We start from the raw sequence: 24,502 nt of genomic DNA, 5'->3' as shown, positions 1-24,502 counted from the left end.
AAAGGGGAGTGCAACTTCATGAGTCAACCTTGACCCCTCTGTCAACCCTATTTTTCCTTTACAGCAAGCAAAGACACTAGATAGCTGCTCATCCCAAAAAATCTCATAGAATTTAAAAAACATCAAATATCAAGTTCTTGATTCTCTAAAGAAAATGCCCTACACCTGGAAACTATATTTAAAGTTCATGAATACCAGAAAAGTATAAAATCAAGGGAAAAGGAACTCATCGGATTCTTTTCGCAAGCAATGGAAGTCCAATCTTACTTGATTTTAATTTAGATCAAGACAACTTTTAAGATTCAAAGATGGAGAAAAAAAATTTAGAAAACAGATTCCCAACCATGAACGCAATCAAAAGATACAAAAGGTTTTTGCATGACAGCCATGACAAGCTTGTCTCTTAACTCTCAGTAGAAGATTTTTAACATCAATGACAAAATAAACAAAAGTACCAAGTTGTGTGAGAAAAATTAAGACAAACAATTTCTCACAAAACCTTCTTGTTCAGTCTATCAATAAATGGTCCATCAAAAACTCGAAGACATTTATTAATGTGAAGTAAAAGAAAGATAAATTTGAAATAAAAAACTAAAAGTCACATGTACATCCTTCAATTTAGTAATAAATGTTTCAATCTCTCAAAATTAATTAAAAGTTATCTGAAAAATAAACATCAGCATAGATCCTCATTAAAAAACCAAAGTCAATTTCAAGATTTCTATTTATTTATAACAATGTGAAAATATTGAGCATATGGATCTTAAAACTTCAAGCAAAAGGATGTCAAGGAAAAAACATCATCGCTCACAAAGAAACAATCAATTGACTTAAAGCAAAAGCAAAAGGAGGTCAAGAAGAAAACGTCAGCATGAAAGAGAAAAGACTTACTTGAGGAAGCGGTAAAACAATAAATAAATCAATTAAAAAATATCCATGAAGGTAATGGATAGCAATTTTTTTTGGATGGTCAACTAAGTCGCCGGCACCAACCACTCTAGACTCTGGAGCAACATAGGCCAGCCTAAACTGCAGAATACAAATTGGATACATCAGTCATGCTTAAGTTTACAGAATTCCATTTGAAGATATTGAAATAGACAATAATACCATAATAAACACCAATTGATAATAATGATTTCAGACATTTGAGTTTTCACAAGCAGTTGAAATCCATTTCCTGCATAGTCCTGTTTCCAGGGTTTTCAGAGGATACACTGGTAACGGCCCTAAGCTTTGGCATTTTTGCATGAATTGAACATGCATAATATTTAAAAGAAGAAAGAAGCTAATGCACTGTTCTATAATGTGTTGATTAGCCTAAAATGAGTATGATATTCTTATTCTGAAGAAAATATTGATCTTTCTTCAACTTGTACCATGTTTTCAGAACTGTGAATAGGTTTCAGCATAAGAGGAATTCCTACAATATGCAGTATATGACAATATTACAGCAGTAGGAAAAAGAAATTCATATCACAAGGATCAAAATTAGTGTCATAATCATAACATTTTCTTTCATTGCTCCAAGTCCCAGTGTTAATGGCCAACCATGTCACTGATATCATCAACATAGCAACAAGGGACAGTAAATAAAAATCCATTTTGTTTCTGAAATTTAAAAATAAAAAATGAAAATGAAAAATAAAATCATTGCATAAATCTTTAAAAAAAAATGTCAAAAATTATTAGTGTTCATCTTGTTGCTAAAGTACTGTTTTACATGGGTGAGCTTGGTTTTGGAATCCCAAGGTCCATCATTTGGTGCATCAGGTAACTTCCATAACAATTCGAAAAACAGGTTTGGAGGCTTCAAATCCCCTCTTCAACTTCACCTAAATAGGTGTCATTGCAAAATCCTCTCCCATGAGGAATCAGGAAGACATGTGGTTGCCATCCCTAAGCCTCACCACCAAAACACTGCCAATGCCAGTGCACCACCACCACTGCAGCAACTATAACCAATCACTGTGCTGCCCCCTTGCAAACACTACACCCATTATCAAATCAATTTGCATCTCCACCATCCCATGCCACTAATTCAGTGAAACGTAACATACTTATCCAAACAAACATAGGAATTTTGAGAACCCATTTGAGATTGATTCTAGACTTCCCTTAGAACCACTTTTCTTATAATTTTTCATCGAAGTAAAAGAAGCATGATTATCAAAGAATCCCACCCACTTTGGAAGCTATTTTGAGAAGTAAGAAAGAGGTAGCTTTTCAAAAGTGATATTCCAAGAATTAGGATATATTTTATATTTTAGTTATCCAAAATAACCTTAAATAATTTGTGAAAATACCAACTTCAAGCAAATACTGAATTTTAAATAGAATATCAGCAACTAGTCAATGGGTTTTTTCCTTTTATTTCTTCATTACTAATAATATTATTTCATATTGTACATAATAAATAAGTACCACATTATATTATTAAATATTTATATTAAATTATATCATAACTTCTATTATAGATTAAATAAATGCAATTATTTTAAATCTATTAAATATTTTATTTAATTTTATTATATAAAATAATATTGCCTTAGATTATATTATTTATTTTTTCCCCAAAATTTGACATTTTAGATCAATTTTTTTTTATATTGAGATTAATTATTGATTGTCCAATATCACAATTAGTAAGCATATGATTTTGAATGTCGATTGAGACTCTTTTATTGCAATATTTGTTGGGATTTATACTTGATACTACTCATCCTCAAAATGTAAAAGAAAAAACTATTATCATAAATATGTATTGCTTGAATTCATTTTAAATAGAAAAATGAAAGCACTTTTTAAAAAATAAAAAAATAAAAAATAAAATGATTTTTTTTTTTTTTTTTAATAACAAAGGAATCTTCCATGACCAAGCCTTTGGACTCTCCATGGGAACCCAAACCTCAAGATGTTAACCACGCTAGCCACAACCAGCACTAGGTAATCCAAGGCGTTCAACCAGTAGCAAGAATCGAACCTAAGACCGTGTGCCTCTACCACAAATCCTAGCATTCTCCTTAACCAATTAAGGCACCCTAATGGGCTAAAAAGAAAAAGGAAAAAAATAAAAGGAAAATATTAAGAATTGGTTCTTAAGTGGTAGAATGATTTAATTAAAGTTGATTTTTATATCAAAATGAGGGAAATTGATTTGAGTTACCAAATTAGTAAATGTTTAAGCTATTAAGAATTAGGTCCACAATATATATCAAGCTCAAAACATTACCATTTTGGTCACTACACATTTTCCCAACAATTCAAACATCCAATATATTGAATGCTTAAATGTTACTTTTGAAACTCAACACATTTAAAACCATAGTCTACCAAATGCTCAACTACTTTATGTCACAACTGATTATTCTTTTGGCATAACTAAAAGTGGTTTTTCTAAAAGTTTAAGCAATACCAAATTAACTCCTAAACAAGGGATTTTCATTTTGTTTCCATTCAATTTGCCTAAAAATTCAAGTTTGTTTCCCAAGCATACATTAACCTCCCCACCTACCATAACCAAGCAAACAAAGATAGGGAGTTTTGTGGAAGAATGAAATTAGGGAAGTTGTGATTTTGTGGAGAGAATTAGGCAATCCCGTCATCTAAGGGATTTGTTGTAGTTGAGTTGGGAAAGTTCCTAATTTAGGTGCTACGATTTTTGGTACATAAATATGTGAGTCACTGTATAGAAAAGAGTTAAGGAAAGGAATTTTTACCTTGTATTATTTCTATCTCTCTTCTAAATGGTATCAAAGCACTAGGCTCGTGAATCTAGGAAGAGAAGAATTTTCTTTGGCCTTCATTGTCAAGTTCAAAGTTTAGTGTCGACCTTCATTGTCAACCTTTGAAGATTTCTTTTTGATAGAATCGCACCCCTTTTGCAACTGAGAGTGCATCGTAGCGAATACGAGTTTCTTCAATGTCACTACCCTCATCTCAGCCTCACCCTGTCGTCGTGCCACTAAGGTTGCACTGTCGCCTTCTCACTACCACAACAAACATGGGTTGAACAACCTCAGCCTCATAGTGCTATTGTTGTGCCATCATCTTTGTCTCATCTCCGTCCCTTCAATCTCCTTGCACCAGTGAAATTTCATTGTCACCATGATGTAGGACAACCCAAAGATGGTTGCCTACACTCAAAAGTAAGTGGGCTATGGTTTTGATTTTAGAGTATAAGGAGAGGAACAAGGAATAAAGTTTATAGTAGAGAAAAAATAAAAATAAAGAGAAAGAAGAAACGATGAAGAAAATATAGAAACCTTAGAGTCTCACAAAGGCTTTCTAGGAGTTTCACCTAGAAGAAAATCAATGGAGTCTCACCATTAAGGGTTAATTGCAATGAAAAAAATATAATATTATTATCTATCAATTCATCCATTTGATTTACATCAATTAGCCTATTTATAGGCTTCTCTAAGAAATCCAGAGTCTACTAGGACTCTAATAACCTATTATGACTCTAATTCTAATTGTCTTATAACCTAATTAGCTAATCCTGATCTGAATCTAATAAATACTAATCCTATTTTACTACCAATTAATACTAATTTTATTAATCCTAATGTAATTCCAAGCAATAGTAATCCTACTTTAATTGCAACTAATACAAATTCCCTTTCTTGATGCATATCCTAGAGATTCATCCTCATCAATTCCCCCCAACTTGAAAAAAAACTCGACCTCGAGTTTTAGTGATTTTCCATCATCAATCGAAATCCTAAGCAATGCCTTCCACCCTTTCTTTCTTCGCCGACTCTTTACCATGGTAAAACAAGATATCGAGATCTCTTGAACTTGTTCAATTTCATGCAAGACAATTACCCAACTTTGAAAAAAATTCCAATGTTGTAAAACAATTTGATAGTTTTTTAAATAATTATGTCATCAACAAACTTGTGGAAAGTTGCTCCCCACACTCTTCTTGTAAATTATCTTGTGGAGGAATAAGATTCTTGAATTCCCTATATTCAAAAGAAATTTCAGTAGATTCTTCATTTTTGCCACCACTCATGATAATGTTTTGCCTTAGGAAGTCAAGCATCAGTTCTTCTAAAGCTTCTACAACTTCTTTGAGCTCTTCTAATAGTTGATCTAGGATCAGTTCCATCACCTCTTGCTTTCTAGATTCGTTATTGATGATTTCTTTCTCCTTGCTAGTAACTTTGACTTGCTTTTTAATAGGAGTATTTGATGGCTCTTCTAGTTTCAAGGGTGCTAATTTTTCCTCTGGTTGCTTAAGTGGTGCAATTTCCTTCATTGGACAGAGGATCTTCTTACGCCCATTGCGTACAAGTGTGTAAGTGTTCTCATATCAATCATGTTGGACCCTTTCACCAAAAAGCCACGATCTTCCAAGCATAATATGAGCAACTTTCATTGGCAAAACATCACACCATGTTGATAACTCAAAATTATTACTAAAATTAAATATCACTCAACAACAAGAATTCACCAAAATAGATGTGTCATTTACCCATACTATTTTATAGGGATTTGGATAATCTTCTGTCTTTAAATTAAGCTTCTTAACAAGCTCCTCTAAAGCTAAATTGGAACAACTACCTCCAACAATAATCAAAGTACATAGTCTCCCTTGTCAAGCAACACGAGTTCGGAAGATGCTAGTACGTCGTCAATCCTCCTCTTCGTTTAGCTTTGGTATGTTCCCCAATGGTTGCATAAAAAAAATTGTAGTTTTCAACCATGTTTGCATACGTTGCTCCACCCCTCAATTACATATGCCTTCATGCCAAGAACTTCGCTCTGATACCAAAACTTATGTAGGACAACCCTAAGATGGTTGCCTACACTCAAAACTAGGTGGGCTAGGGTTTTGATTTTAGAGTATAAGGAGAGGAACAAGGAATAAAGTTTATGGCAGAGAAAAAATAAAATACAATAAAATAGCAAGAAAGAAGAAACGATGAAGAAAAGATAGAAATCTTATAGTCTCACTAAGGCCTTCTAGGAGTCTCACTTAGAAGAAAATCAATGGAGTCTCACCATTGAAGGTTGCAACAATTGCAATGATGTTAATAACATCTATTAATTCATCCCTTTGATTTACATCAATTAGCCTACTTATAGGCTTCTCTAAGAAATCCAAAGTCTACTAGGACTTTAATAACCTATTATGGCTCTAATTCTAATTATATTATAACCTAATTAGGTAATCTTAATTTGACTCTAATAAATACTAATCTTACTTTACTTCCAACTAATACTAATTTTATTATTCATAACTTAATTCCAAGTAATAGTAATCCTACTTTAATTGCAATTAATACAAATTCCCTTTCTTTATGCATATCTTAGATATTCATCCTCATCACACCGTCCTGCTACCGATCTCAAAACAGAGTCCTCGTTGTCAGCCTTGTCCTTGCCTCACATTATGATCCAATTGCCTCGCATTACTGTCACCCTTGGATCTCGCCATTGTCGTCAATGTTGCCTTAGGATCTCGCTATTATCATTGTCATCACCGTCACCGTCGCCATCACCCTAGGATCTCACTGACACTATCGGCTTCGCTTCTACCTCACGAAAACACCTTTGTTTGCCAACAAGGGCTCCAACACCTCTATTGGTTTAAGTTTATTTATTTATTTATTTATTTTAAGTTCGGTTATTGAAGCCTTTCTCTTATATTTTTTCAAAAAAATAAAAAAAAATTGTAGCAAAAGAAATTAAAATATGTCAAAGATATCAAAAACTACCCTTGTCACCCCTCAAACTGAAGGAGTGATAACCAATCATAACACAGGAGAATTATAGAATATTCAAGCGACATACAAGCTTAATGAAAAAAATTACTTAAAATGGTCACAACTTGTTCATAGATTTTTGAAGGGAAAAGGGAAACTCAATCATCTTTTGCGAATTGAACCAAGGAGAGGAGACCCTCAAATTAATGCCTAGGATGAGCGAGGCTCAATGGTTATGGCGTGGTTGTGGAACTCAATGACACCTGAAATAAGTAATACATGTATGTTCCTAACAATTGCCAGAGACATTTGGGATGCAGTTCATCAGACACAACAAAGGCACTAAATGCATCACAAGTATATGAAATCAAATTCAAGACTAAAGCGGCGAAAAAAGGAAACAAAACAATCATAGAGTATGCCAATATGTTAAAAAATCTGTGATAAGAACTTGATCATTATCGATGCATTGAGACAAAATGTCCTAAAGATGCAGCAATCCTGAACAATTATATCGAAAAAGATGAGTCTATGATTTCCTAGTTGGTCTCAATGCTGAGTTAAACCAAGTTACAGTTCAAATTCTAAATAAAGAGCTTCCAACTTTGAATGAGACTATCTCTATTATTCAAGCAAAAGAAAGTAGGAGAAGTGTCATGCTTGAACCTCAAAATCTGGAAAGCAAAGCTATGGTTGCTAACAAAGGGAGTGATCAGAAGGCTAACATTGTTGATAACAAAAAGACTGATCGATCAAGGGCTTCAAACCGTGACAACAGGGATAACTTATGGTGCATTTACTGCCAAAAGCCTAGACATAAACGGGAGAAATGTTAGAAACTTCATGGTAAGCTAACCACATCTAACAAAGAATGAGGTTACAATGGAGGGTAACAAAGGTATAATGGGCAAGCAAACTTGTCTTCTATTCAACAAATTAAAGAAAAATCCTTGGAATAAGGTAGATTCAATCAAGAGGAGATTGAAAATTTGAGAGCTTTGTTGGGAACTCTGGAGAAACCTTCAAGTACCTGTTCATTGGCACTTTTAGGTAAGTTTCTTATTTTCATTGGAGTAAAAGTCTCAAATAAAACTTTTGCAAATTCTTAGGTTTTAGATTCAGGTGCTACAGATCACATGACTCATTCATCACACCAATTTAACAACTATAACCCTTGTCCAAGCCAAAGGAAAATAGCCATAGCAAATGGTTCATTTACCACTACCGCAGGTGTAGCAAATGTCCAAATTAGCCCTACGCTCACATTTAGAAATGCACTTCATGTTTCTAAGTTGTCCACTAATCTTGTCTCTATACAAAAGCTTACATAAGATCTAGGTTGCAACGTGACTTTTTACCCTACTCACTATGCATTTTAGGTTAGGGAAGATGATTGGATTGCCTAAGGAACAAAACAAGCTACACTACCTTGAGACACCAAGCGAGTCATCTGTATCTCTTCCTTCTGAGCACCACCTTGTCAATAAACAAAAAATTTGGCTTCATCATCGTAGACTTAGACATCCGTCATTTCGAACTCTTAAATTGTGTTTCCTTCTTTATTTAGGAAATTAGATGTTGAGAGTTTCCATTGAGATGTATGTGAACTTGCCAAACACAAACATTCAACCTTCCCCACCAATAATAAAAAAAAAAGTCCAAAGCCCTTTCATCTAATTCATAGTAATATTTGGGGCTCTACCTTATTCCTAATATATCTAAGGAATGTTGGTTTGTGTCTTTTATCGATGATTGTATTAGGGTCTCTTGGATTTTCTTACTTAAACACAAATCCGATGTGAGTTTTGTTCATCCAAACTTTCATAACATGATAAAAAATCAATTTGGTGTCACTATCAAGAGGTTTCAGTCCATCAATGCCAGAAATTATTTCAATCAAGTCCTAACTCTAATACTTTCAACACAAGGGAATAATTCATGAGTCAACACCCTATAGCAAAATGGAGTTGCTGAGAGGAAAAATGGTCACCTTCTTGATACAACATGAGCTTTTTTGTTTAAAAAACATGTGCCTAAATCTTATTGGGGGGAAGCCGTCCTAACCACCACACATCTCATAAACCGATTACCTTATAGAGTTTTAGGTTTCAAAACTCCCATGGATATACTTTCATCATTTTATTCTAATATGAGAACCACAAACCATCTCATTCCTAAGATATTTGGCATGTGTGTCCTTTGTACATGCTTACAATCCAAACAAGGGAAAATTGGACCTAATAGCGGTTAAATATATTTTTGTGGGATATTCCTCAACTCAAAAGGGGTATAAGTGTTACCATCCACTATCCAAAAATTCTTTTGTCTCAGCAAATGTTACTTTCAACGATTGTGAGTCCTATTTTCCTGCTCCTTATCTTCAGGGGGAGAATTCCATCAAGGAAGACAAGGATCAGGATTCCTATCTCATTAACCCTTCTGCAGTCTCTAGTCCAGTGTTTGATCCAGTATTTGTACCCTACTTCTCTAAACCAGAGTCATTGCCACTTAAGCCTACTCCTAAAAATCGAATGACTAGCAAAGTGTACTTAAGGAAGAAAGTTACAGTCCCTAAACTTATACAAGTCCAAAAATCTAAACCGCCTTCTAGAAATGAGGTAATAGTTTCTCATCCTTCCTCACAAACCGAGTTAAAACTTCAGTTTAAAAAATCTATAGATCAAAATCACCCTATTACCATCAGGAAGGGAACGAAGGAATGCACTAAATGTCCTTTATATCCACTTTCACATGTGGTGTCATTTAAAAAGTTGTCTCCATCCCATAGAGTTTTCTCACAAGTTTGAACAATATTCATATTCCTACTACTCTATCCGAGGCTTTATCTAATGAAAATTGGAGACAAGTCGTGAATGCATAAATGATGGCCCTAGAAAAGAATAAAACTTGGGAGATGGTAAATTTCCCTGTAAGAAAAAAACCAATAGGATGTAAGTGGGTCTATACTGTTAAGCATAGAGCAGATGGGACACTAAAAATGTACAATACAATACTAGTAGCTAAAGGATTCACTCAAACATATGGTGCGGACTATTTAGAAACATTTGCTCCGATTGCCAAGATGAACACAGTTAGAATTTTGTTATCATTGGCAACAAATTATAATAGGGATCTACAACAATTTGATGTAAAAAAATGCATTTATGAATGAAGATATGGAAAAAGAGATTTATATAGAAGTTCCTCCTAGATTTAGTAGTGACCCAATCACTAAAAAGGTGTGTAAACTGAAGAAAGCTTTATATGGGCTAAAACAGTCTCCAAGGGTGTGGTTTAAAAGGTTTGCAAAAGTAATGAAAAACATGAGATACAAACAAAGTCAGGGAGATCATATGTTGTTCATCAAGCATTTGGATTCAAGAAGAGTTCCAGCTCTTTTGGTATGTATATGTAGACATCACCATGACGGAAAATGATGAACTAGAGAGGTAGACTTTGAGACAATACTTGGCCAAGGAATTTGAAATTAAATAGTTAGAAAGGTTGAAATACTTCCTAGGAAATGAGGTGCACATTTTAAGCAGAGAATTTTTACTTCTCAACACAAATATGTAACAGACCTTCTTAAGGAAATAGGGAAGTTGGCGTGTAAACCAAAAAGCACACCAATAGATCCTAATCATATTGGAGAGGCTGAGGAAGATACTATGGTAGATAGGGGGGATGTATCAACACCCGATGGGAAGACTCATTTATCTCTCTCACACAAGACCCGATATAGCATATGTTGTGAGTGTGATTAGTCAATTCATGCACAATCTAAAAGAGGTTCATCTGCAAGCTGCTAACCGAGTACTACAATACCTTAAGGGGTCTCCAGGAAAAGGCATCATATTTTAATGAATCCCAGGACTAGTACTTGAAGCATACATTGATTATGTTGGACTTGTGGTTGATAGAAGATCAACTACTGGGTATTGCACCTTTCTTAGTGGGAATCTGGTGACATAGAGAAGTAAGAAACAAAGTTGGGTGGCAAGGTTCATTGCAAAAGTAGAATTTTGAGCAATGGCTCAAGGAGTTTGTGAACTACTATGGTTAAAGATTATTTTGGAGGATTTGAAAATTAAATAGGATAGGCCAATGAGACTTTATAGCAACAAAAAATCTAAAATCAACATGGCATATAATCTAGTGCGACAAGATCAAACGAAACATATAGAAATTGACAGGCATTTTATCAAGAAGAAACTAGGTAGTGGATTGATCTGTACTCCTTATTTTTCTATTTACTGCCAACTTGCAAGCATACTCATAAAAGGTTTAAGCAGTACAAAGTTTTAAGCAAGTGTATCCAAACCGAAAATGGAAAACATCCATTCACCAACTTGAGGGGGAGTGTGAAAGAATGAAATTATGGAAGTTGTGATTTTGTAGAGAGAATTAGGTAATCCTGTGATCAAAGGGATTTGTTGTAATTGAGTTAGGAAAGTTCTTAATTTAGGTACTAGGATTTTTTGTATATAAATATGTGAGTCTCTGTATAGAAAAGAGTTAAGGAAAAGAATTTTTACCTTGTATTCTTTCCATCTCTCTTCTACAAGTTTAAATCCTTTCCTTTCAATTTCCTTCCAAAAACTCAAATGTCTTCTTCTCACATTTATTTCTCGCTAGTTTGGCACCTTGACAGAGTATCAGAATGCTTTCTAGTCCTAATCCTCATCAGTAATCGATAAATAACCTTGCCTATGAGTAATAAATTTGAATCCAGCTGCTGCTATAACTGTACAGATAATAAAGTCTTAAAGATTAGTTTTAGAATGACTATGCTCGGATTTTTGGACCTCAACTGACTAGTTCTGACCCTTCTTTAACACAGAGTTGCAACCGGATATCTGAACCAAAGCCACCCAATCACTACCATTCTTGCAACAGGAAACTTTCAGACAAAAAGGGATCAGATTATCAATCTTTCAGTGAGTATCAGTCAAGAAAAACAATGAAATGAAATTAACAACATAGAAGGAGCTTCTGTATATATGATCCAGATGACATAAACATAAGAATGATAATAATAACAATAAAGAGCTTCAAAAGAATGAAATGAAATTAACAACATAGAAGGAGCTTCTGTATATATGATCCAGATGACATAAACATAAGAATGATAATAATAACAATAAAGAGCTTCAAAAGAAAGAAGCAAAAGACTAGTGCACCTGTAGAAGCATGTTCAACAAGTAAATGAAATCAGTCATGCTTCTGAAAGCCACAATTGTTTTTGTCAGGGGCAAGTCAATAATTATGCACTTATTTTCCTGTTTTCAAAGACCAACAAACAAATATAATTAAATAGAAAATAAATATGCGTAGCAAATCAAACAAGAATAACATCTATAAAAGAATCTCCTGTTCATTAATGATAGAAAAGGAAATGCCATCCCTCTCATGGATCTATGAATATGTAAAGGACTTAGACCAATATGCCTTTTACAGCCAAACATAAGAAACAAAGAATATAGAAGAATATAGAATCAGTTTGTAAACCAATAATATTATGTCTAAAATTTATTAAAAACAAGATCTGAAGTGTTTAAACCCATGAATAAGACCCAAAGACCAACACATAGAAATTTAGGAAAACTCTATACTAATACAAAAGAAAAGGCACATGTAAAATGTTGAACAATCAATTTTCCTAAAATCTTAAGCTATTAGGATTTGAGCCAACAATACATATTATACTCCAATACCCTCCCTCTTGCATGGCCCCATAACCACTCTGAGTGGGGCATAGACCGTATAGTGGCAAAAAAAAATCACATTTTTGTGATAAAAAATTTTAAACATAATATTTTTGGGCAGTTAAGGATAGGATTATGATTAGAAAAATAAAGATTATTCTTTAATGTATTTCCATGTATATTACAACTGATTTCTAAGAGTTCTAGTTGTACATATTTTTTTTCTTTTTCCTATATATTTTGTATCTATTCATATTGTAAAGTATCAAAAAAAGTCTTCCTCAATAAAATATTTTATTCAAGTTGTTAGATAGTGTACAGTTATTTAGGTTATTTACTTTTCTTTTCCTTTTCTTTCCTTATTGTATTGTGGGTCCCACTAACATGTATATATATACCCAAGTCCAATGTGTATTATTAATCGTTTTTTAATAACAAGAATTAAGGATTCTCCATTTTCTCTCTTTTCACATGGTATCAGAGCCTAGGGAGAAAAAAACCTTAATTATTTCCGGTTTATCCATCAATCCATTCTGGGAAATCTTTCAGTGACCGTGTTTCATTCCGGTCACCTTTCCCATCTCCTAAAGCTTTCCGATCAACCGTATCGCCGTCAAAAAACCCTCACTGCCGTCAGAAAACCCTCACCGCCGGCGATTTTTCCGGCGACCTTTTTCCGGCGAAGTCCTTTTCTGACACTGACCATACCATCAGGTGCGCAAGGAGGAGATCTTCAAGTTTTCTCAAAGAACCGAAGGGAGATTCTCATCCACGCGTCGGCCAACGCGTTTCTTCTCCGGCGCATGAGGGCGCGTGGAGCACTTTCCGGTCACGCGCTTTCACCTCCAGCCTCGCCTGACGCCGTCTAGCCACCCTCCACCTGTGCTTGTGCCATCCAAGCCTTGAAAGTGCATTTTTTGGGGTTTTTTGGTCTCCGCCGGCCCTCTAAACAGCATTTCCGGCGACCTCCGGTGACTTCCTCTCCACCCTGAGCCCTGCACGTGTCTTAGGAAGTGTTCTTCTACCCTTCCAATAGTGCCACATTTGTTTTTCTTTACTATTTGGTCTCTCACAGCCGCGGATCCTCGGATTTTTCTTCTTTCAGCCGTGATCTGAAGCCGTATTAGGGCTCTCTTCGATCCAAACATATTTCGTTTTCCAGATAAGTAGATATGACTACTAAAAGTTCCACTTTTTCCTCTGTCATATCTGAATCTCTTATGATTACTTCAGAGAAATTGGTTGGCAGTGAAAATTATTTGTCCTGGTCTGCCTCTGTGGAGCTTTGGTTTATGAGTCAAGGTTATGAGGATCACCTTGTTACGCAAGAGGCGGATATCCCTGAGGTTGACAGAGTACAATGGAGGAAGATAGATGCACAGTTATGTAGTGTGTTATGGCAATCAGTTGATCCTAAGATTCTGCTTCATCTTCGGGCCTACAAAACATGCTTTAAATTTTGGAATCAGGCGAAAGGGCTATACACAAATGATATCCAATGTCTTTATAAGGTGGCTTCTTCTATTGTCAATGTCACACAACAAGACATGGATTTATGTACTTATATTGGCCAGATTGCCTCTCTTAAGGAGGAATTCTTGACCGTGATGCCTCTTACTACTGATGTTGGGGATCAACGAACACAAATTGACAAGTTCTTCATGGTTCTTACGCTTATTGGCCTCCGTCCAGATCTCGAGACCGTCCGATATCAGATTCTTGGCAGTTCCTCCGTTCCATCCTTGGATGATGTGTTTGCTCGCCTCCTCCGTATCTCCTCCACTCAGCCTTTGCCATCTGATAACACTCCAGATTCTTCTGTGTTAGTTCCTCAAACTAACTCTCGAGGAGGACGCAGTGGTAACCGAGATAGAGGCCAACGTCCTCATTGCACCTATTGCAATAAGCTTGGCCACACTCGTGATCGGTGTTATCAGTTACATGGGCGGCCTCCCCGCACTGCCCACATGGCCCAGTCATCTGATCCTCAATTGCCTCAGCCTCCCAGTTCTTCCACATCTCAGGGTATTTTCCTCACTGACAGTGAGTATGATGACTATCTCCGCTATCAGGCCACCAAGTCAGCTTCTGTTGCATCTGTTGCCCAAACTGGTAATGCTTCTGCTTGTCTTACCCACACATCTTTTCTTGGACCTTGGATTCTAGATTCTGGCGCTTCTGATCACATATCTGGTAATAAGGATCTTTTCTCTTCTATTACTACTACCTCTGCCTTACCTACTGTTACTTTAGCTAATGGTTCCCAAACTATGGCTAAAGGTTTTGGTTTCGCTCATCCTCTCCCTTCCCTACCTCTCCATTTTTTCCCTTATGCCCCTGAGTGTCCTTTTAATCTTATTTCCATCAGCAAAATAACTCGCACTCTTAACTGTTCTATCATTTTCTCTGATAAATTTGTGACCTTGCAGGACCGGAGTATGGGGAAGACGATTGGCATAGGACGTGAGTCTCAAGGCCTCTATCACCTCACCTTGCCTTCAACTCCTGTAGTTTGCATTTCCACTAATGCTCCCCTCCTCATCCACGGTCGCCTGGGCCACCCTAGTCTATCCAAGTTCCAGAAAATGGTCCCTCGTTTTTCATCTTTGTCGTCGCTTGCGTGTGAGTCCTGTCAGCTTGGGAAACATACTCGTGTCTGGTTCCCAAAGCGTTTGAATAATCGGGCAAAGTCTCCTTTTGAACTTGTCCACACTGATGTTTGGGGTCCTTGTCGGACCACGTCTACTTTAGGATTTCAGTATTTTGTCACTTTCATTGATGACTATTCTCGATGTACTTGGTTATTTTTAATGAAAAATCGAGCTGAGTTATTCTCTATTTTCCAGAAATTTTATGCTGAAATCCAAACCCAGTTCAATATTTCTATTCGTGTGTTGCGCAGTGACAATGTCAGGGAATATTTTTCTGCACCATTTACTTCATTTATGTCCCAACATGGGATCATTCATCAGTCTTCTTGTGCTCATACTCCTCAACAAAATGGGGTAGCTGAACGTAAGAATCGACATCTTGTTGAGATAGCTCGTACTCTCCTTCTCCATAGTCATGTTCCTTTTCGTTTTTGGGGGGACGCTGTTCTTACAGTATGTTATTTGATTAATCGTATGCCCTCATCTATATTACACGATCAGATTCCTCATTCCCTTCTTTTCCCTGACCAACCACTTTATTTCCTTCCTCCTCGTGTTTTTGGTTGTACTTGCTTTGTTCATATTCTCACTCCTGGACAGAACAAACTTTCTGCCAAAGCCAAAAAATGCATCTTCTTGGGATATTCCAGACTTCAAAAGGGTTATCGTTGCTATTCCTCTGAGACTCATCGCTACTTTCTCTCCGTTGATGTCACTTTCTTTGAGGACTCACCGTTTTTCTCCACCTCTAAGTCTCTTCCTGTTTCTGAAGTTTTACCCCTTCCCATTCTCTCCCCACCTAATGCAGTGCCTTCTCGTCCACTTCAGGTTTATCATTACCGTCATCGTGTCGCTGTTCCTCCTTTGGCCAAGGTACCTGCTGACTCACTTCCTATCCCTTTGGCTTCTCCTGCCCCGGCTCTGCCTCCTTCTGCTGACTTACCCATTGCTCTTCGGAAAGGTAATCGATCTACTCGTAATCCTCATCCCATTTACAATTTTTTGAGTTACCATCGATTATCTTCACCCTATTATGCATTTGTTTCTGCTATATCTTCTGTTTCTCTTTCCAATAACACCCTTGAGGCTCTTTCCCATCCCAGCTGGCGACAGGCAATGGTAGATGAAATGGCTACTTTACACTCCAATGGCACTTAGGACCTTGTTGTTTTACCCTCTGGTAAATCTACAGTTGGTTGTCGTTGGGTCTACACAGTTAAGGTTGGCCCTAATGGTCAGGTTGATCGCCTTAAGGCCCGCTTAGTTGCTAAAGGCTATACTCAGGTTTATGGTTCTGATTATGGTGACACTTTCTCTCCTGTTGCCAAGATAGCTTCTGTTCGTCTATTGCTCTCCATGGTTGCAATGCGTTCTTGGCCTCTTTATCAGTTAGATATTAAAAATGCTTTCCTTCATGGGGATCTTGTTGAGGAAGTTTATATGGAGCAACCACCTGGTTTTGTTGCTCAGGAGGAGTCTGGTTTAGTGTGCAGGTTACGCCGTTCTCTATATGGCTTGAAACAATCTCCTCGAGCATGGTTTGGCCGTTTTAGTTCTATTGTTCAGGAGTTTGGTAGTTCCGCAGTACAGCAGACCATTCCGTTTTCTATCATCATAACTCTTCGGGGCAGTGTATTTATCTGGTAGTTTATGTGGACGACATCGTCATTACAGATAGTGATCAGAATGGTATTCAGAAACTAAAGCAACACCTTTTCACCCACTTTTAGACTAAAGACTTAGGGAAACTCAAGTATTTCTTAGGGATTGAGATAGCTCAATCCAGTTCCGATGTGGTTCTTTCCCAAAGGAAGTATGCTTTAGACATCTTGGAAGAAACCGGTATGTTAGACTGTAAACCGGTAGACACTCCTATGGATCCAAATGTCAAACTTATACCAGGACAGGGGGAGCCTTTAGGAGATCCTGGGAGATATCGGCGACTTGTAGGTAAACTGAACTACCTCACCATTACTCGTCCAGACATTTCTTTTCCTGTAAGTGTTGTTAGTCAATTCCTACAGTCACCATGTGATAGCCATTGGGATGCTGTAATCCACATTCTTCGATATATCAAAAGCACACCAGGCTAAGGTGTGTTGTACGAGAACAAAGGTCATACCCAGGTTGTTGGTTACACAGATGCAGATTGGACTGGCTCACCTACAGATAGACGTTCCACTTCCGGGTATTATGTTTTTATTGGAGGTAACCTAATATCCTGGAAGAGTAAGAAACAAGATGTAGTGGCCAGATCTAGTACTGAAGCCGAGTATCGAGCTATGGCTCTGGCAACATGTGAACTCATATGGCTGAAACATCTTCTTCGGGAGTTGAGATTTGGAAAGGATGAACAGATGAAGCTCATCTGTGACAACCAAGCCGCTTTGCATATTGCATCCAATCCAGTCTTCCATAGAAGGACCAAACATATTAAAGTTGACTGACACTTCATTAGAGAGAAGATCACATCAGGATGTGTGGCTACTAGTTTTGTCAATTCAAATGATCAACTAGCAGATATTTTTACTAAATCTCTCAGAGGTCCTAGAATTAAATACATTTGTAACAAGCTTGGTGCATATAACATATATGCTCCAGCTTGAGGGGGAGTGTTAGATAGTGCACAGTTATTTAGGTTATTTACTTTTCTTTTCCTTTTCTTTCCTTATTGTATTGTGGGTCCCACCAACATGTATATATATACCCAAGTCCAATGTGTATTATTAACAGTTTTTCAATAACAAGAATTAGGGATTCTCCCTTTTCTCTCTTTTCACACAAGTTTCTCCAAGGCTGCACACATTTTTGAGATAAAAAAAATAAAAAATAAAAAATAAACCCAATTAGATAGATAGTTGATGAGAGGACTTGAACCCGGGACTTCCAATTAACAATGCATATCATGCTCCAAAATGAAAAATCCAAAGTTTCTTTGTCTTCCGTAGAAATTGATTCATATCTTTCCCTCCCTCTCACATGATGTTAAACTAGCATTGTTTTAGTTATTTGAGAGAAAAAGGTTTCCATCTTAATAAGAAAATAATACAAAACATAAATGTAGCTTTTAAATAACATAAAAGACTAAACAAGCACTTCTTAATTAAAATCTTCCTAAAGCTTTAATAAAAACATCTTCCAACTGATCTTGAAACTTAATGTAGTGAACTTATCACTTTCTTGCTCATTACTATTTCTCCGATAAAATGATAGCTATTTAAAAACAACAAAGAAAAAACTAAAGAAAAGAAGAAAAGAATGAGTAAACAAACATGAGGACTCTGCCTATTGCTAGACACCTTATCTTTATATATTTATAAAATGCAATATAAAAATTCCTTCATATTCACAAATATATATACACATGGATATAACTTATCTGCATAGTGACCGATTCAGGAATTTAATCAAATGGGGATTAAATGGGCCCCTCTACCATATCTATACTATGTTCATACAATACAATATGAGATTAAGTTAAATTCTTGTTGAGGATTTATATTGAATTTGAATGTGTCTTACTCAAACATTGGATTGAGGCATTTTCTCTACCCCTTCTTACCCTGAAAAAGCAGGGTCAAGGATCGGACTAATGGCGTATACAATACTTGAATTCTAGATATAGATGCTACATAGTTGGTTCTCATCTTTCAGAGACTACGGGGAGTGAAATAGAACATGAAACCGTAAGTTCTAAAGTTACCCTTTAACTAATATAAGACATAAATACCTTCAATATTATACTTTAACTCCTACTCTAGTAGATAGAGCAAAGATATTTCAAACACCTAGCTTAGAACACACATTAGAGAGATTAATTTTCCTGAGGCTTTAGCAAATATATCTCCAACTTGATCTTTTCACTTGATATAAGGGTCACCATATTCTTACTCATAACAATGTTCTAATGGCAATGTGCTTCAATATCCTTAGTTCTATAATGAAACTGGGTTTACTAGTTACATCAATGGTAGCTTGATGATCACAGCAGTGAGGCTTGTCAGGTGAGAAACAAGCTCCTGCAGAAGATTCTTGAACCATATGAGCCATAGCTCTATGTACTAGACCTTGTCACTGCATTTTGTTTTTGACTTGTCCATGTAATCAAGTTTCCACCAACAAATGCATAACACTCACTAGTAGTAGAGCTTTTATCAATAGTAGAGTTTGTCTGATTATTATCTGAAAAGCTAATAACATCCAACTTTAGATGTTTTAATCTACAGAAAATCTAAACCTATTGCACCTTTTAAGTACCTCAAGATTCTGCACCCAGCCTGCTGATGAATCCACTTAGGATTCATAAATTGACTTATAGCACTCACAAAGAAACAGAAATCAGGCCTGATATTGTCAATAAATTAGTTTTGCACCAAATCACCTTCAAGTTTGACATTATTTCTGAAGGAGTTCCTGCAGGTTTAGAGCTTAACATACAGGTTTCAGTGTGTAAATAATGTATATACTTCCTCCAAGGAAAATCAATATCATCTTTCCACGAGCAACTTCAATCAGAGAAACACCACAAAAGTAAAAGATCCTTAGTTTGAAATTTTCCTTGTAATACTATTTTAGCTGCTCAATATGTGCAGTCAATTCCAGAATACACTGTCATCCACATAGACAGGAAGAAGAACTATAGTATTAGCTTTTCTCTTCAATAGAATGACAACTCTAAGATACAAAGGATTAGAAAATTTTTCAACTTATCAAACCAGGGGGCATAAATTGCCATTTTTTAAGTTTGTAAACCCTGACAGAAGCCTACCCCAAAGCAACAACCCCAGTTGGCTATTTCATATACATTTATTCAAATCTTCATACAAGAATGCATTTTTCACATCCAGCTGATATAGTTTCCTACCAAATTTACACGAGCCCTACAGGAGAGTCTTGGGGTGTTGAAGGATTAGATTGGTCCCCTATTTCGGAAAAGAGCGCGTTAAGGTTGGATTCCCCTTTCACTGAAGAAGAGATTTCTAAGGTCATTTTTCAGCTGGATAGGCACAAGGCTCCGGGGCCTGATGGCTTTACTATTGCAGTATTCCAAGACTGTTGGGATGTGTTTAAGGAGGATTTGGTGAGAGTGTTCGCAGAATTTCATAGGAGTGGAATTATCAATCAAAGCACTAATGCCTCTTTCATTGTTCTATTACCCAAAAAGAGTTTGACAAAGAAAATATCAGATTTTAGACCCATTAGTTTGATCACTAGTCTTTACAAGATAGTAGCCAAAGTGCTCCCAGGGCGTCTAAGAGGGGTTCTACATGAGACCATCCACTATACTCAAGGCGCTTTTGTTCAAGGGAGACAAACATTGGATGCGTTTCTCATAGCGAATGAGATAGTGGACGAGAGAAGACGATCAGGGGAGGAAGGCGTTGTCTTCAAAATAGACTTTGAAAAGGAATATGATCACGTGAAGTGGGATTTTTTGGATCATGTGTTAGAGAAGAAGGGGTTTAGTCCTAGATGGAGGAAATGGATGAGTGGATGTTTATCCTCGGTATCTTATGCCATCTTGGTGAATGGTAGCGCTAAAGGGTGGGTTAAGGCATCGAGAGGTTTAAGACAAGACGACCCTTTATCCCCTTTTTTGTTTACTTTAGTCGCAGATGTACTGAGTAGGATGCTTATGAGAGCAGAGGAAAGAAATATGTTGGAGGGTTTCAGAGTGGGTACAAACAAAACTAGGGTGTCCCATTTGCAATTTGCTGATGATACCATCTTCTTTTCTAACACAAGGGAGGAAGAGCTGCAGACTCTCAAGAGTCTTTTGTTAGTGTTTGGGCACATTTTTGGGCTCAAGGTCAACCTTGACAAGAGCAGTATTTATGGCATCAATCTTGATCAGGCTCATCTTTCAAGATTGGCTATGATGCTTGATTGCAAGGTGTCCGGATGGCCTATACTCTATCTGGGTCTTCCTTTGGGTGGGAACCCTAAGGCGTGTGGCTTTTGGGATCCAGTGATTGAGAGAATCTCAAGTATATTAAATGGGTGGCAAAAGGCCTACTTATCCTTTGGAGGAAGAATAACTCTTATCCAATCTTGCCTTACCCATATGCCATGTTACTTCCTTTCCTTATTTAAGCTACCCGCTTCAGTGGCTGCAAAAATCGAGAGGTTGCAAAGGGATTTTTTATGATCAGGGATTGGGAAGGCAAAAGAGATCATTTAGTGAGGTGGGATGTTGTGTGCAAACCGAAGGCAATAGGGGGTTTGGGTTTTGGGAATATTTCTTTGAGGAATCTCGCTCTTCTAGGGTAAATGGCTGTGGAGGTATCCTAGAGAGGGTTCAGCTCTTTGGCATCAGGTCATTTTAAGCATTTATGGTTCACACTCCAATGGTTGGGATGCTAACACTTTAGTCAAATGGTCACATCGCTGTCCTTAGAAGGCTATTGCACAAGTCTTTCAGGAGTTTTCCTTGTTTACTCGGTATGTGGTAGGAAACGGGGAAAGAATTCGTTTCTAGGAAGATTTGTGGTGGGGGGACCAACCTTTGGGAACCCAATATCCAAGACTATTTAGAGTAGTCGTGGATAAAAACATTCCTATTTCTTCAGTTCTCGGTCCTACTCGTCCTTTTTCTTGGAATTTAAATTTCCGCCGTAACCTGTCAGATTCTGAGATAGAGGACTTAGAAGGCCTCATGCGGTCACTTGATGCATTGCATCTATCTCCTTCGGTCCCAAATGCCAGATTTTGGCCATTATCCTCTTCAGGGCTTTTTTCAGTCAAATCCTTCTTTCTAGCATTATCTCAATTTTCTGGATCTCCTCAGGACTTCCCTTCAAAGTTTGTTTGGAATTCTCAAGTTCCTTTCAAAGTGAAGTCCTTTGTTTGATTAGTGGTACACAAGAAGGTGAATACTAATGACATGCTACAAGTGAGAAGACCCTACAAAGCCCTTAGTCCTGATATTTGTATTATGTGCATGAAGCATGGGGAATCAGCAGATCATCTTCTTCTTCATTGTTCCTTGACGATTGGGTTGTGGCACAGGTTATTTCAGTTAGCTAAGATGGATTGGGCTCCCCCGAGGAGCATATCTGACATGATGTCCATCAAATTTAAAGGTTTTGGTACTTCTAAGAGGGGGATAGTTTTGTGGCAAGCTACGAGCATCGCTCTAATTCGGGTTGTGTGGTGGGAAAGAAACGCGAGGATTTTCGAGGATAAAGCAAGGAATTTAGAGTTTCTTTAAGACTATTGTTTTCCTTGCTTCTCTGTGGGCTTTCTGTTCCAAGGCATTTAAGGGGACTCCCCTTAATGTGATTCAACTTGATTGGTTAGCGGTGTGTACTCCACAAGGATTAGTCCTTTATAGAGAGTTCGTTTGTTTTCTGTGTATTTTCCTGTATTTTAGTTGTCTTTGGCGGGAGGATTTCTCATCCTTCTTATTGTACTTCTTTTTCTATCAATATATCTTTGTGTCGTTTCCAATCAAAAAAAAAAAAAAAAAATCTACCCCATATTGAATATGTCCTTTGCCACTAATTTAGCCTCAAGTCTTTCAATGGTTCCATCAAGATGGTACTGTATAACATAGACCCCACCAGGAACCAAAAGTGTTTTTTAGCTTGTAGCAAATCAATGAGCTCTCACATACCACCACTGATGAGGACACTCATCTGTTCTTTCATAGCTTACTTGCAGCCAGGGTGAAGAGAGCTTCTTGATAAGTTTCAGGGATAGAGACAAAATAAAGCTAGAGTGAAGGATTTCAATGAAGAAGAGAATCTTTAACCTCCACATATTTCAAGATTAAGGTTACAAACAAAATTTAGCAACCTAAAACACTTCCCTTTTCCTTTTCTAAATATCAATACCAACAAACAACGGTTGATCCACACTCAATTCTTCCCACAACCCTTTAAGGGATGCACGATGTTCACTTAGAGGTTTCCTGGTCTGCTTCACACTAAAAATATCCTTATGCAACCGATAGATTCTAGAAATAATTTTTCATTGGAGTATGCCTCTCTAATTGTTTCCCACATCTCCTTTACGGTTTAAAAACATTAAGTTAGAACTAATATATGGATCCATATTATTCCACAACCATATTATTGTCATGAAGTCATCCTCTTGCCACTTATCAAAACTCATAGATTATGGAGATGAGAATCTTCAACGAGATGTTTTCGTTTCCCCTTTTCCCTAACTTACATCTTCATGGCTTTAGCCCACAGCAAATAAGTAGGTCCTTTTAGTTTCACTAGAGCAACATGAATTCCAACACCATCTCCAGATTTCTCATCACTTCTAAACACTTTTAATTATTAAAGGAAGAAAACAAGAACTATTGAAGCAAACGGATGTTAAGCAACTTCAACATTGATAAAAACTTGTCCCGTACTTGCATAACACAGCACAACCACTGATACATCTGAAAACACATCTCACATACCAGCAATCATGGAGAAGGATTGTTGTACTACAGATGTAGGGATGCTACTTGCATCACACAGGCACAAGGAGTGACTTAATACTTGGACCACAAACTTCATAGCATGGGTATTGTAGCATGGGAAGAAGAAAATGCAGCTATCCACCCTTAGAACTTCAGCATATTATCTTAATGCTAAGCATAAGTTTCCTTGTAATTATACTTCCATGTTAACATTCTCTGTATTCCAGAAATCTTGAAGGATGGAGCAGTTTGAACTTTGTAAAACTTCAGAATATATTAGAAGAGGACTTAAAGCAATCAGAACTTATTAACATTTTTCTCCTCTGGTTTTCCATTGGTTCAAGTTGTACAGGACATGAGGCTTTTGATAGTTGTTACTTAACAGATAGGGTAACAGTTCTTCCACTTTTCCCAATTCTCCTATCCTTAAAGAGGAAACCACTCGCTCCCTACGCATTTCATCCTTCATCTTCCTTTGAACTTTCAATAACTTTCTTTATTTTCCAAGAAAAGAAAGCAAATTTGAGCACGCTTTTGGAAGCACAGATGTTATTAAGGACTTCTAAGATATCATGCGTTATGTACTTTCCAATTTCAATAATTGAAGAATAACAATCCCAATACTAGCAAAAATATAAACCTTGTCAAAGCCATTTTTAACATTTAAAGTTCAATTCAAGTGCAGTGCCCATAATCCTTAAAAGCCAATCCACATAACACTTCCATATCAAGAAAGAAGCAAAACCATACCTGTTGCACAGACAGCAAGAGGAAAAATAAAGGGTCTACAAAAATTGCCAACAAGCAAGAAATGACAAAAAATCTATTCCATTGTTGAACAACTTTAGTATGAGGGTTCATGATTCCAGGAACATATGATTGTAGAGAAGAAAAAAATCTCCTTGCCCATCCTCTAGCATCTCCATAGAAAGCACTATGAAACTGTAGACAAACAAAATAATTCAGAACGCATGAGTATGCTTTATCAAGATATGTCAAAGTTAATCTATCAAA

At 36.8% G+C, this 24,502-nt stretch overlaps 1 protein-coding gene across 1 annotated transcript in view; it reads right to left on the bottom strand.

The window, feature by feature from the left end:
- Window positions 1–852: 852 nt before the first annotated feature.
- Window positions 853–24,502, bottom strand: part of LOC117904743 (probable cyclic nucleotide-gated ion channel 20, chloroplastic) — a 42,533-nt gene continuing 18,883 nt past the window's right edge. Inside the window, exons 3-5 of the mRNA XM_034817500.1 lie at window positions 24,239–24,430; window positions 11,894–11,992; window positions 853–1,029 (exon numbers count right to left, since the gene is read on the bottom strand). Of these exons, the coding sequence (XP_034673391.1) occupies window positions 853–1,029; window positions 11,894–11,992; window positions 24,239–24,430 (468 nt within the window). The remainder of the gene's footprint in view (window positions 1,030–11,893; window positions 11,993–24,238; window positions 24,431–24,502) is intronic.

Source organism: Vitis riparia, chromosome 17 (assembly GCF_004353265.1).
Source record: "Vitis riparia cultivar Riparia Gloire de Montpellier isolate 1030 chromosome 17, EGFV_Vit.rip_1.0, whole genome shotgun sequence".
NCBI lineage: Eukaryota > Viridiplantae > Streptophyta > Magnoliopsida > Vitales > Vitaceae > Vitis > Vitis riparia.
The sequence above is the reverse complement of the archived record's forward strand: the minus strand, read 5'-3'. Positions and strand labels throughout refer to the sequence as shown.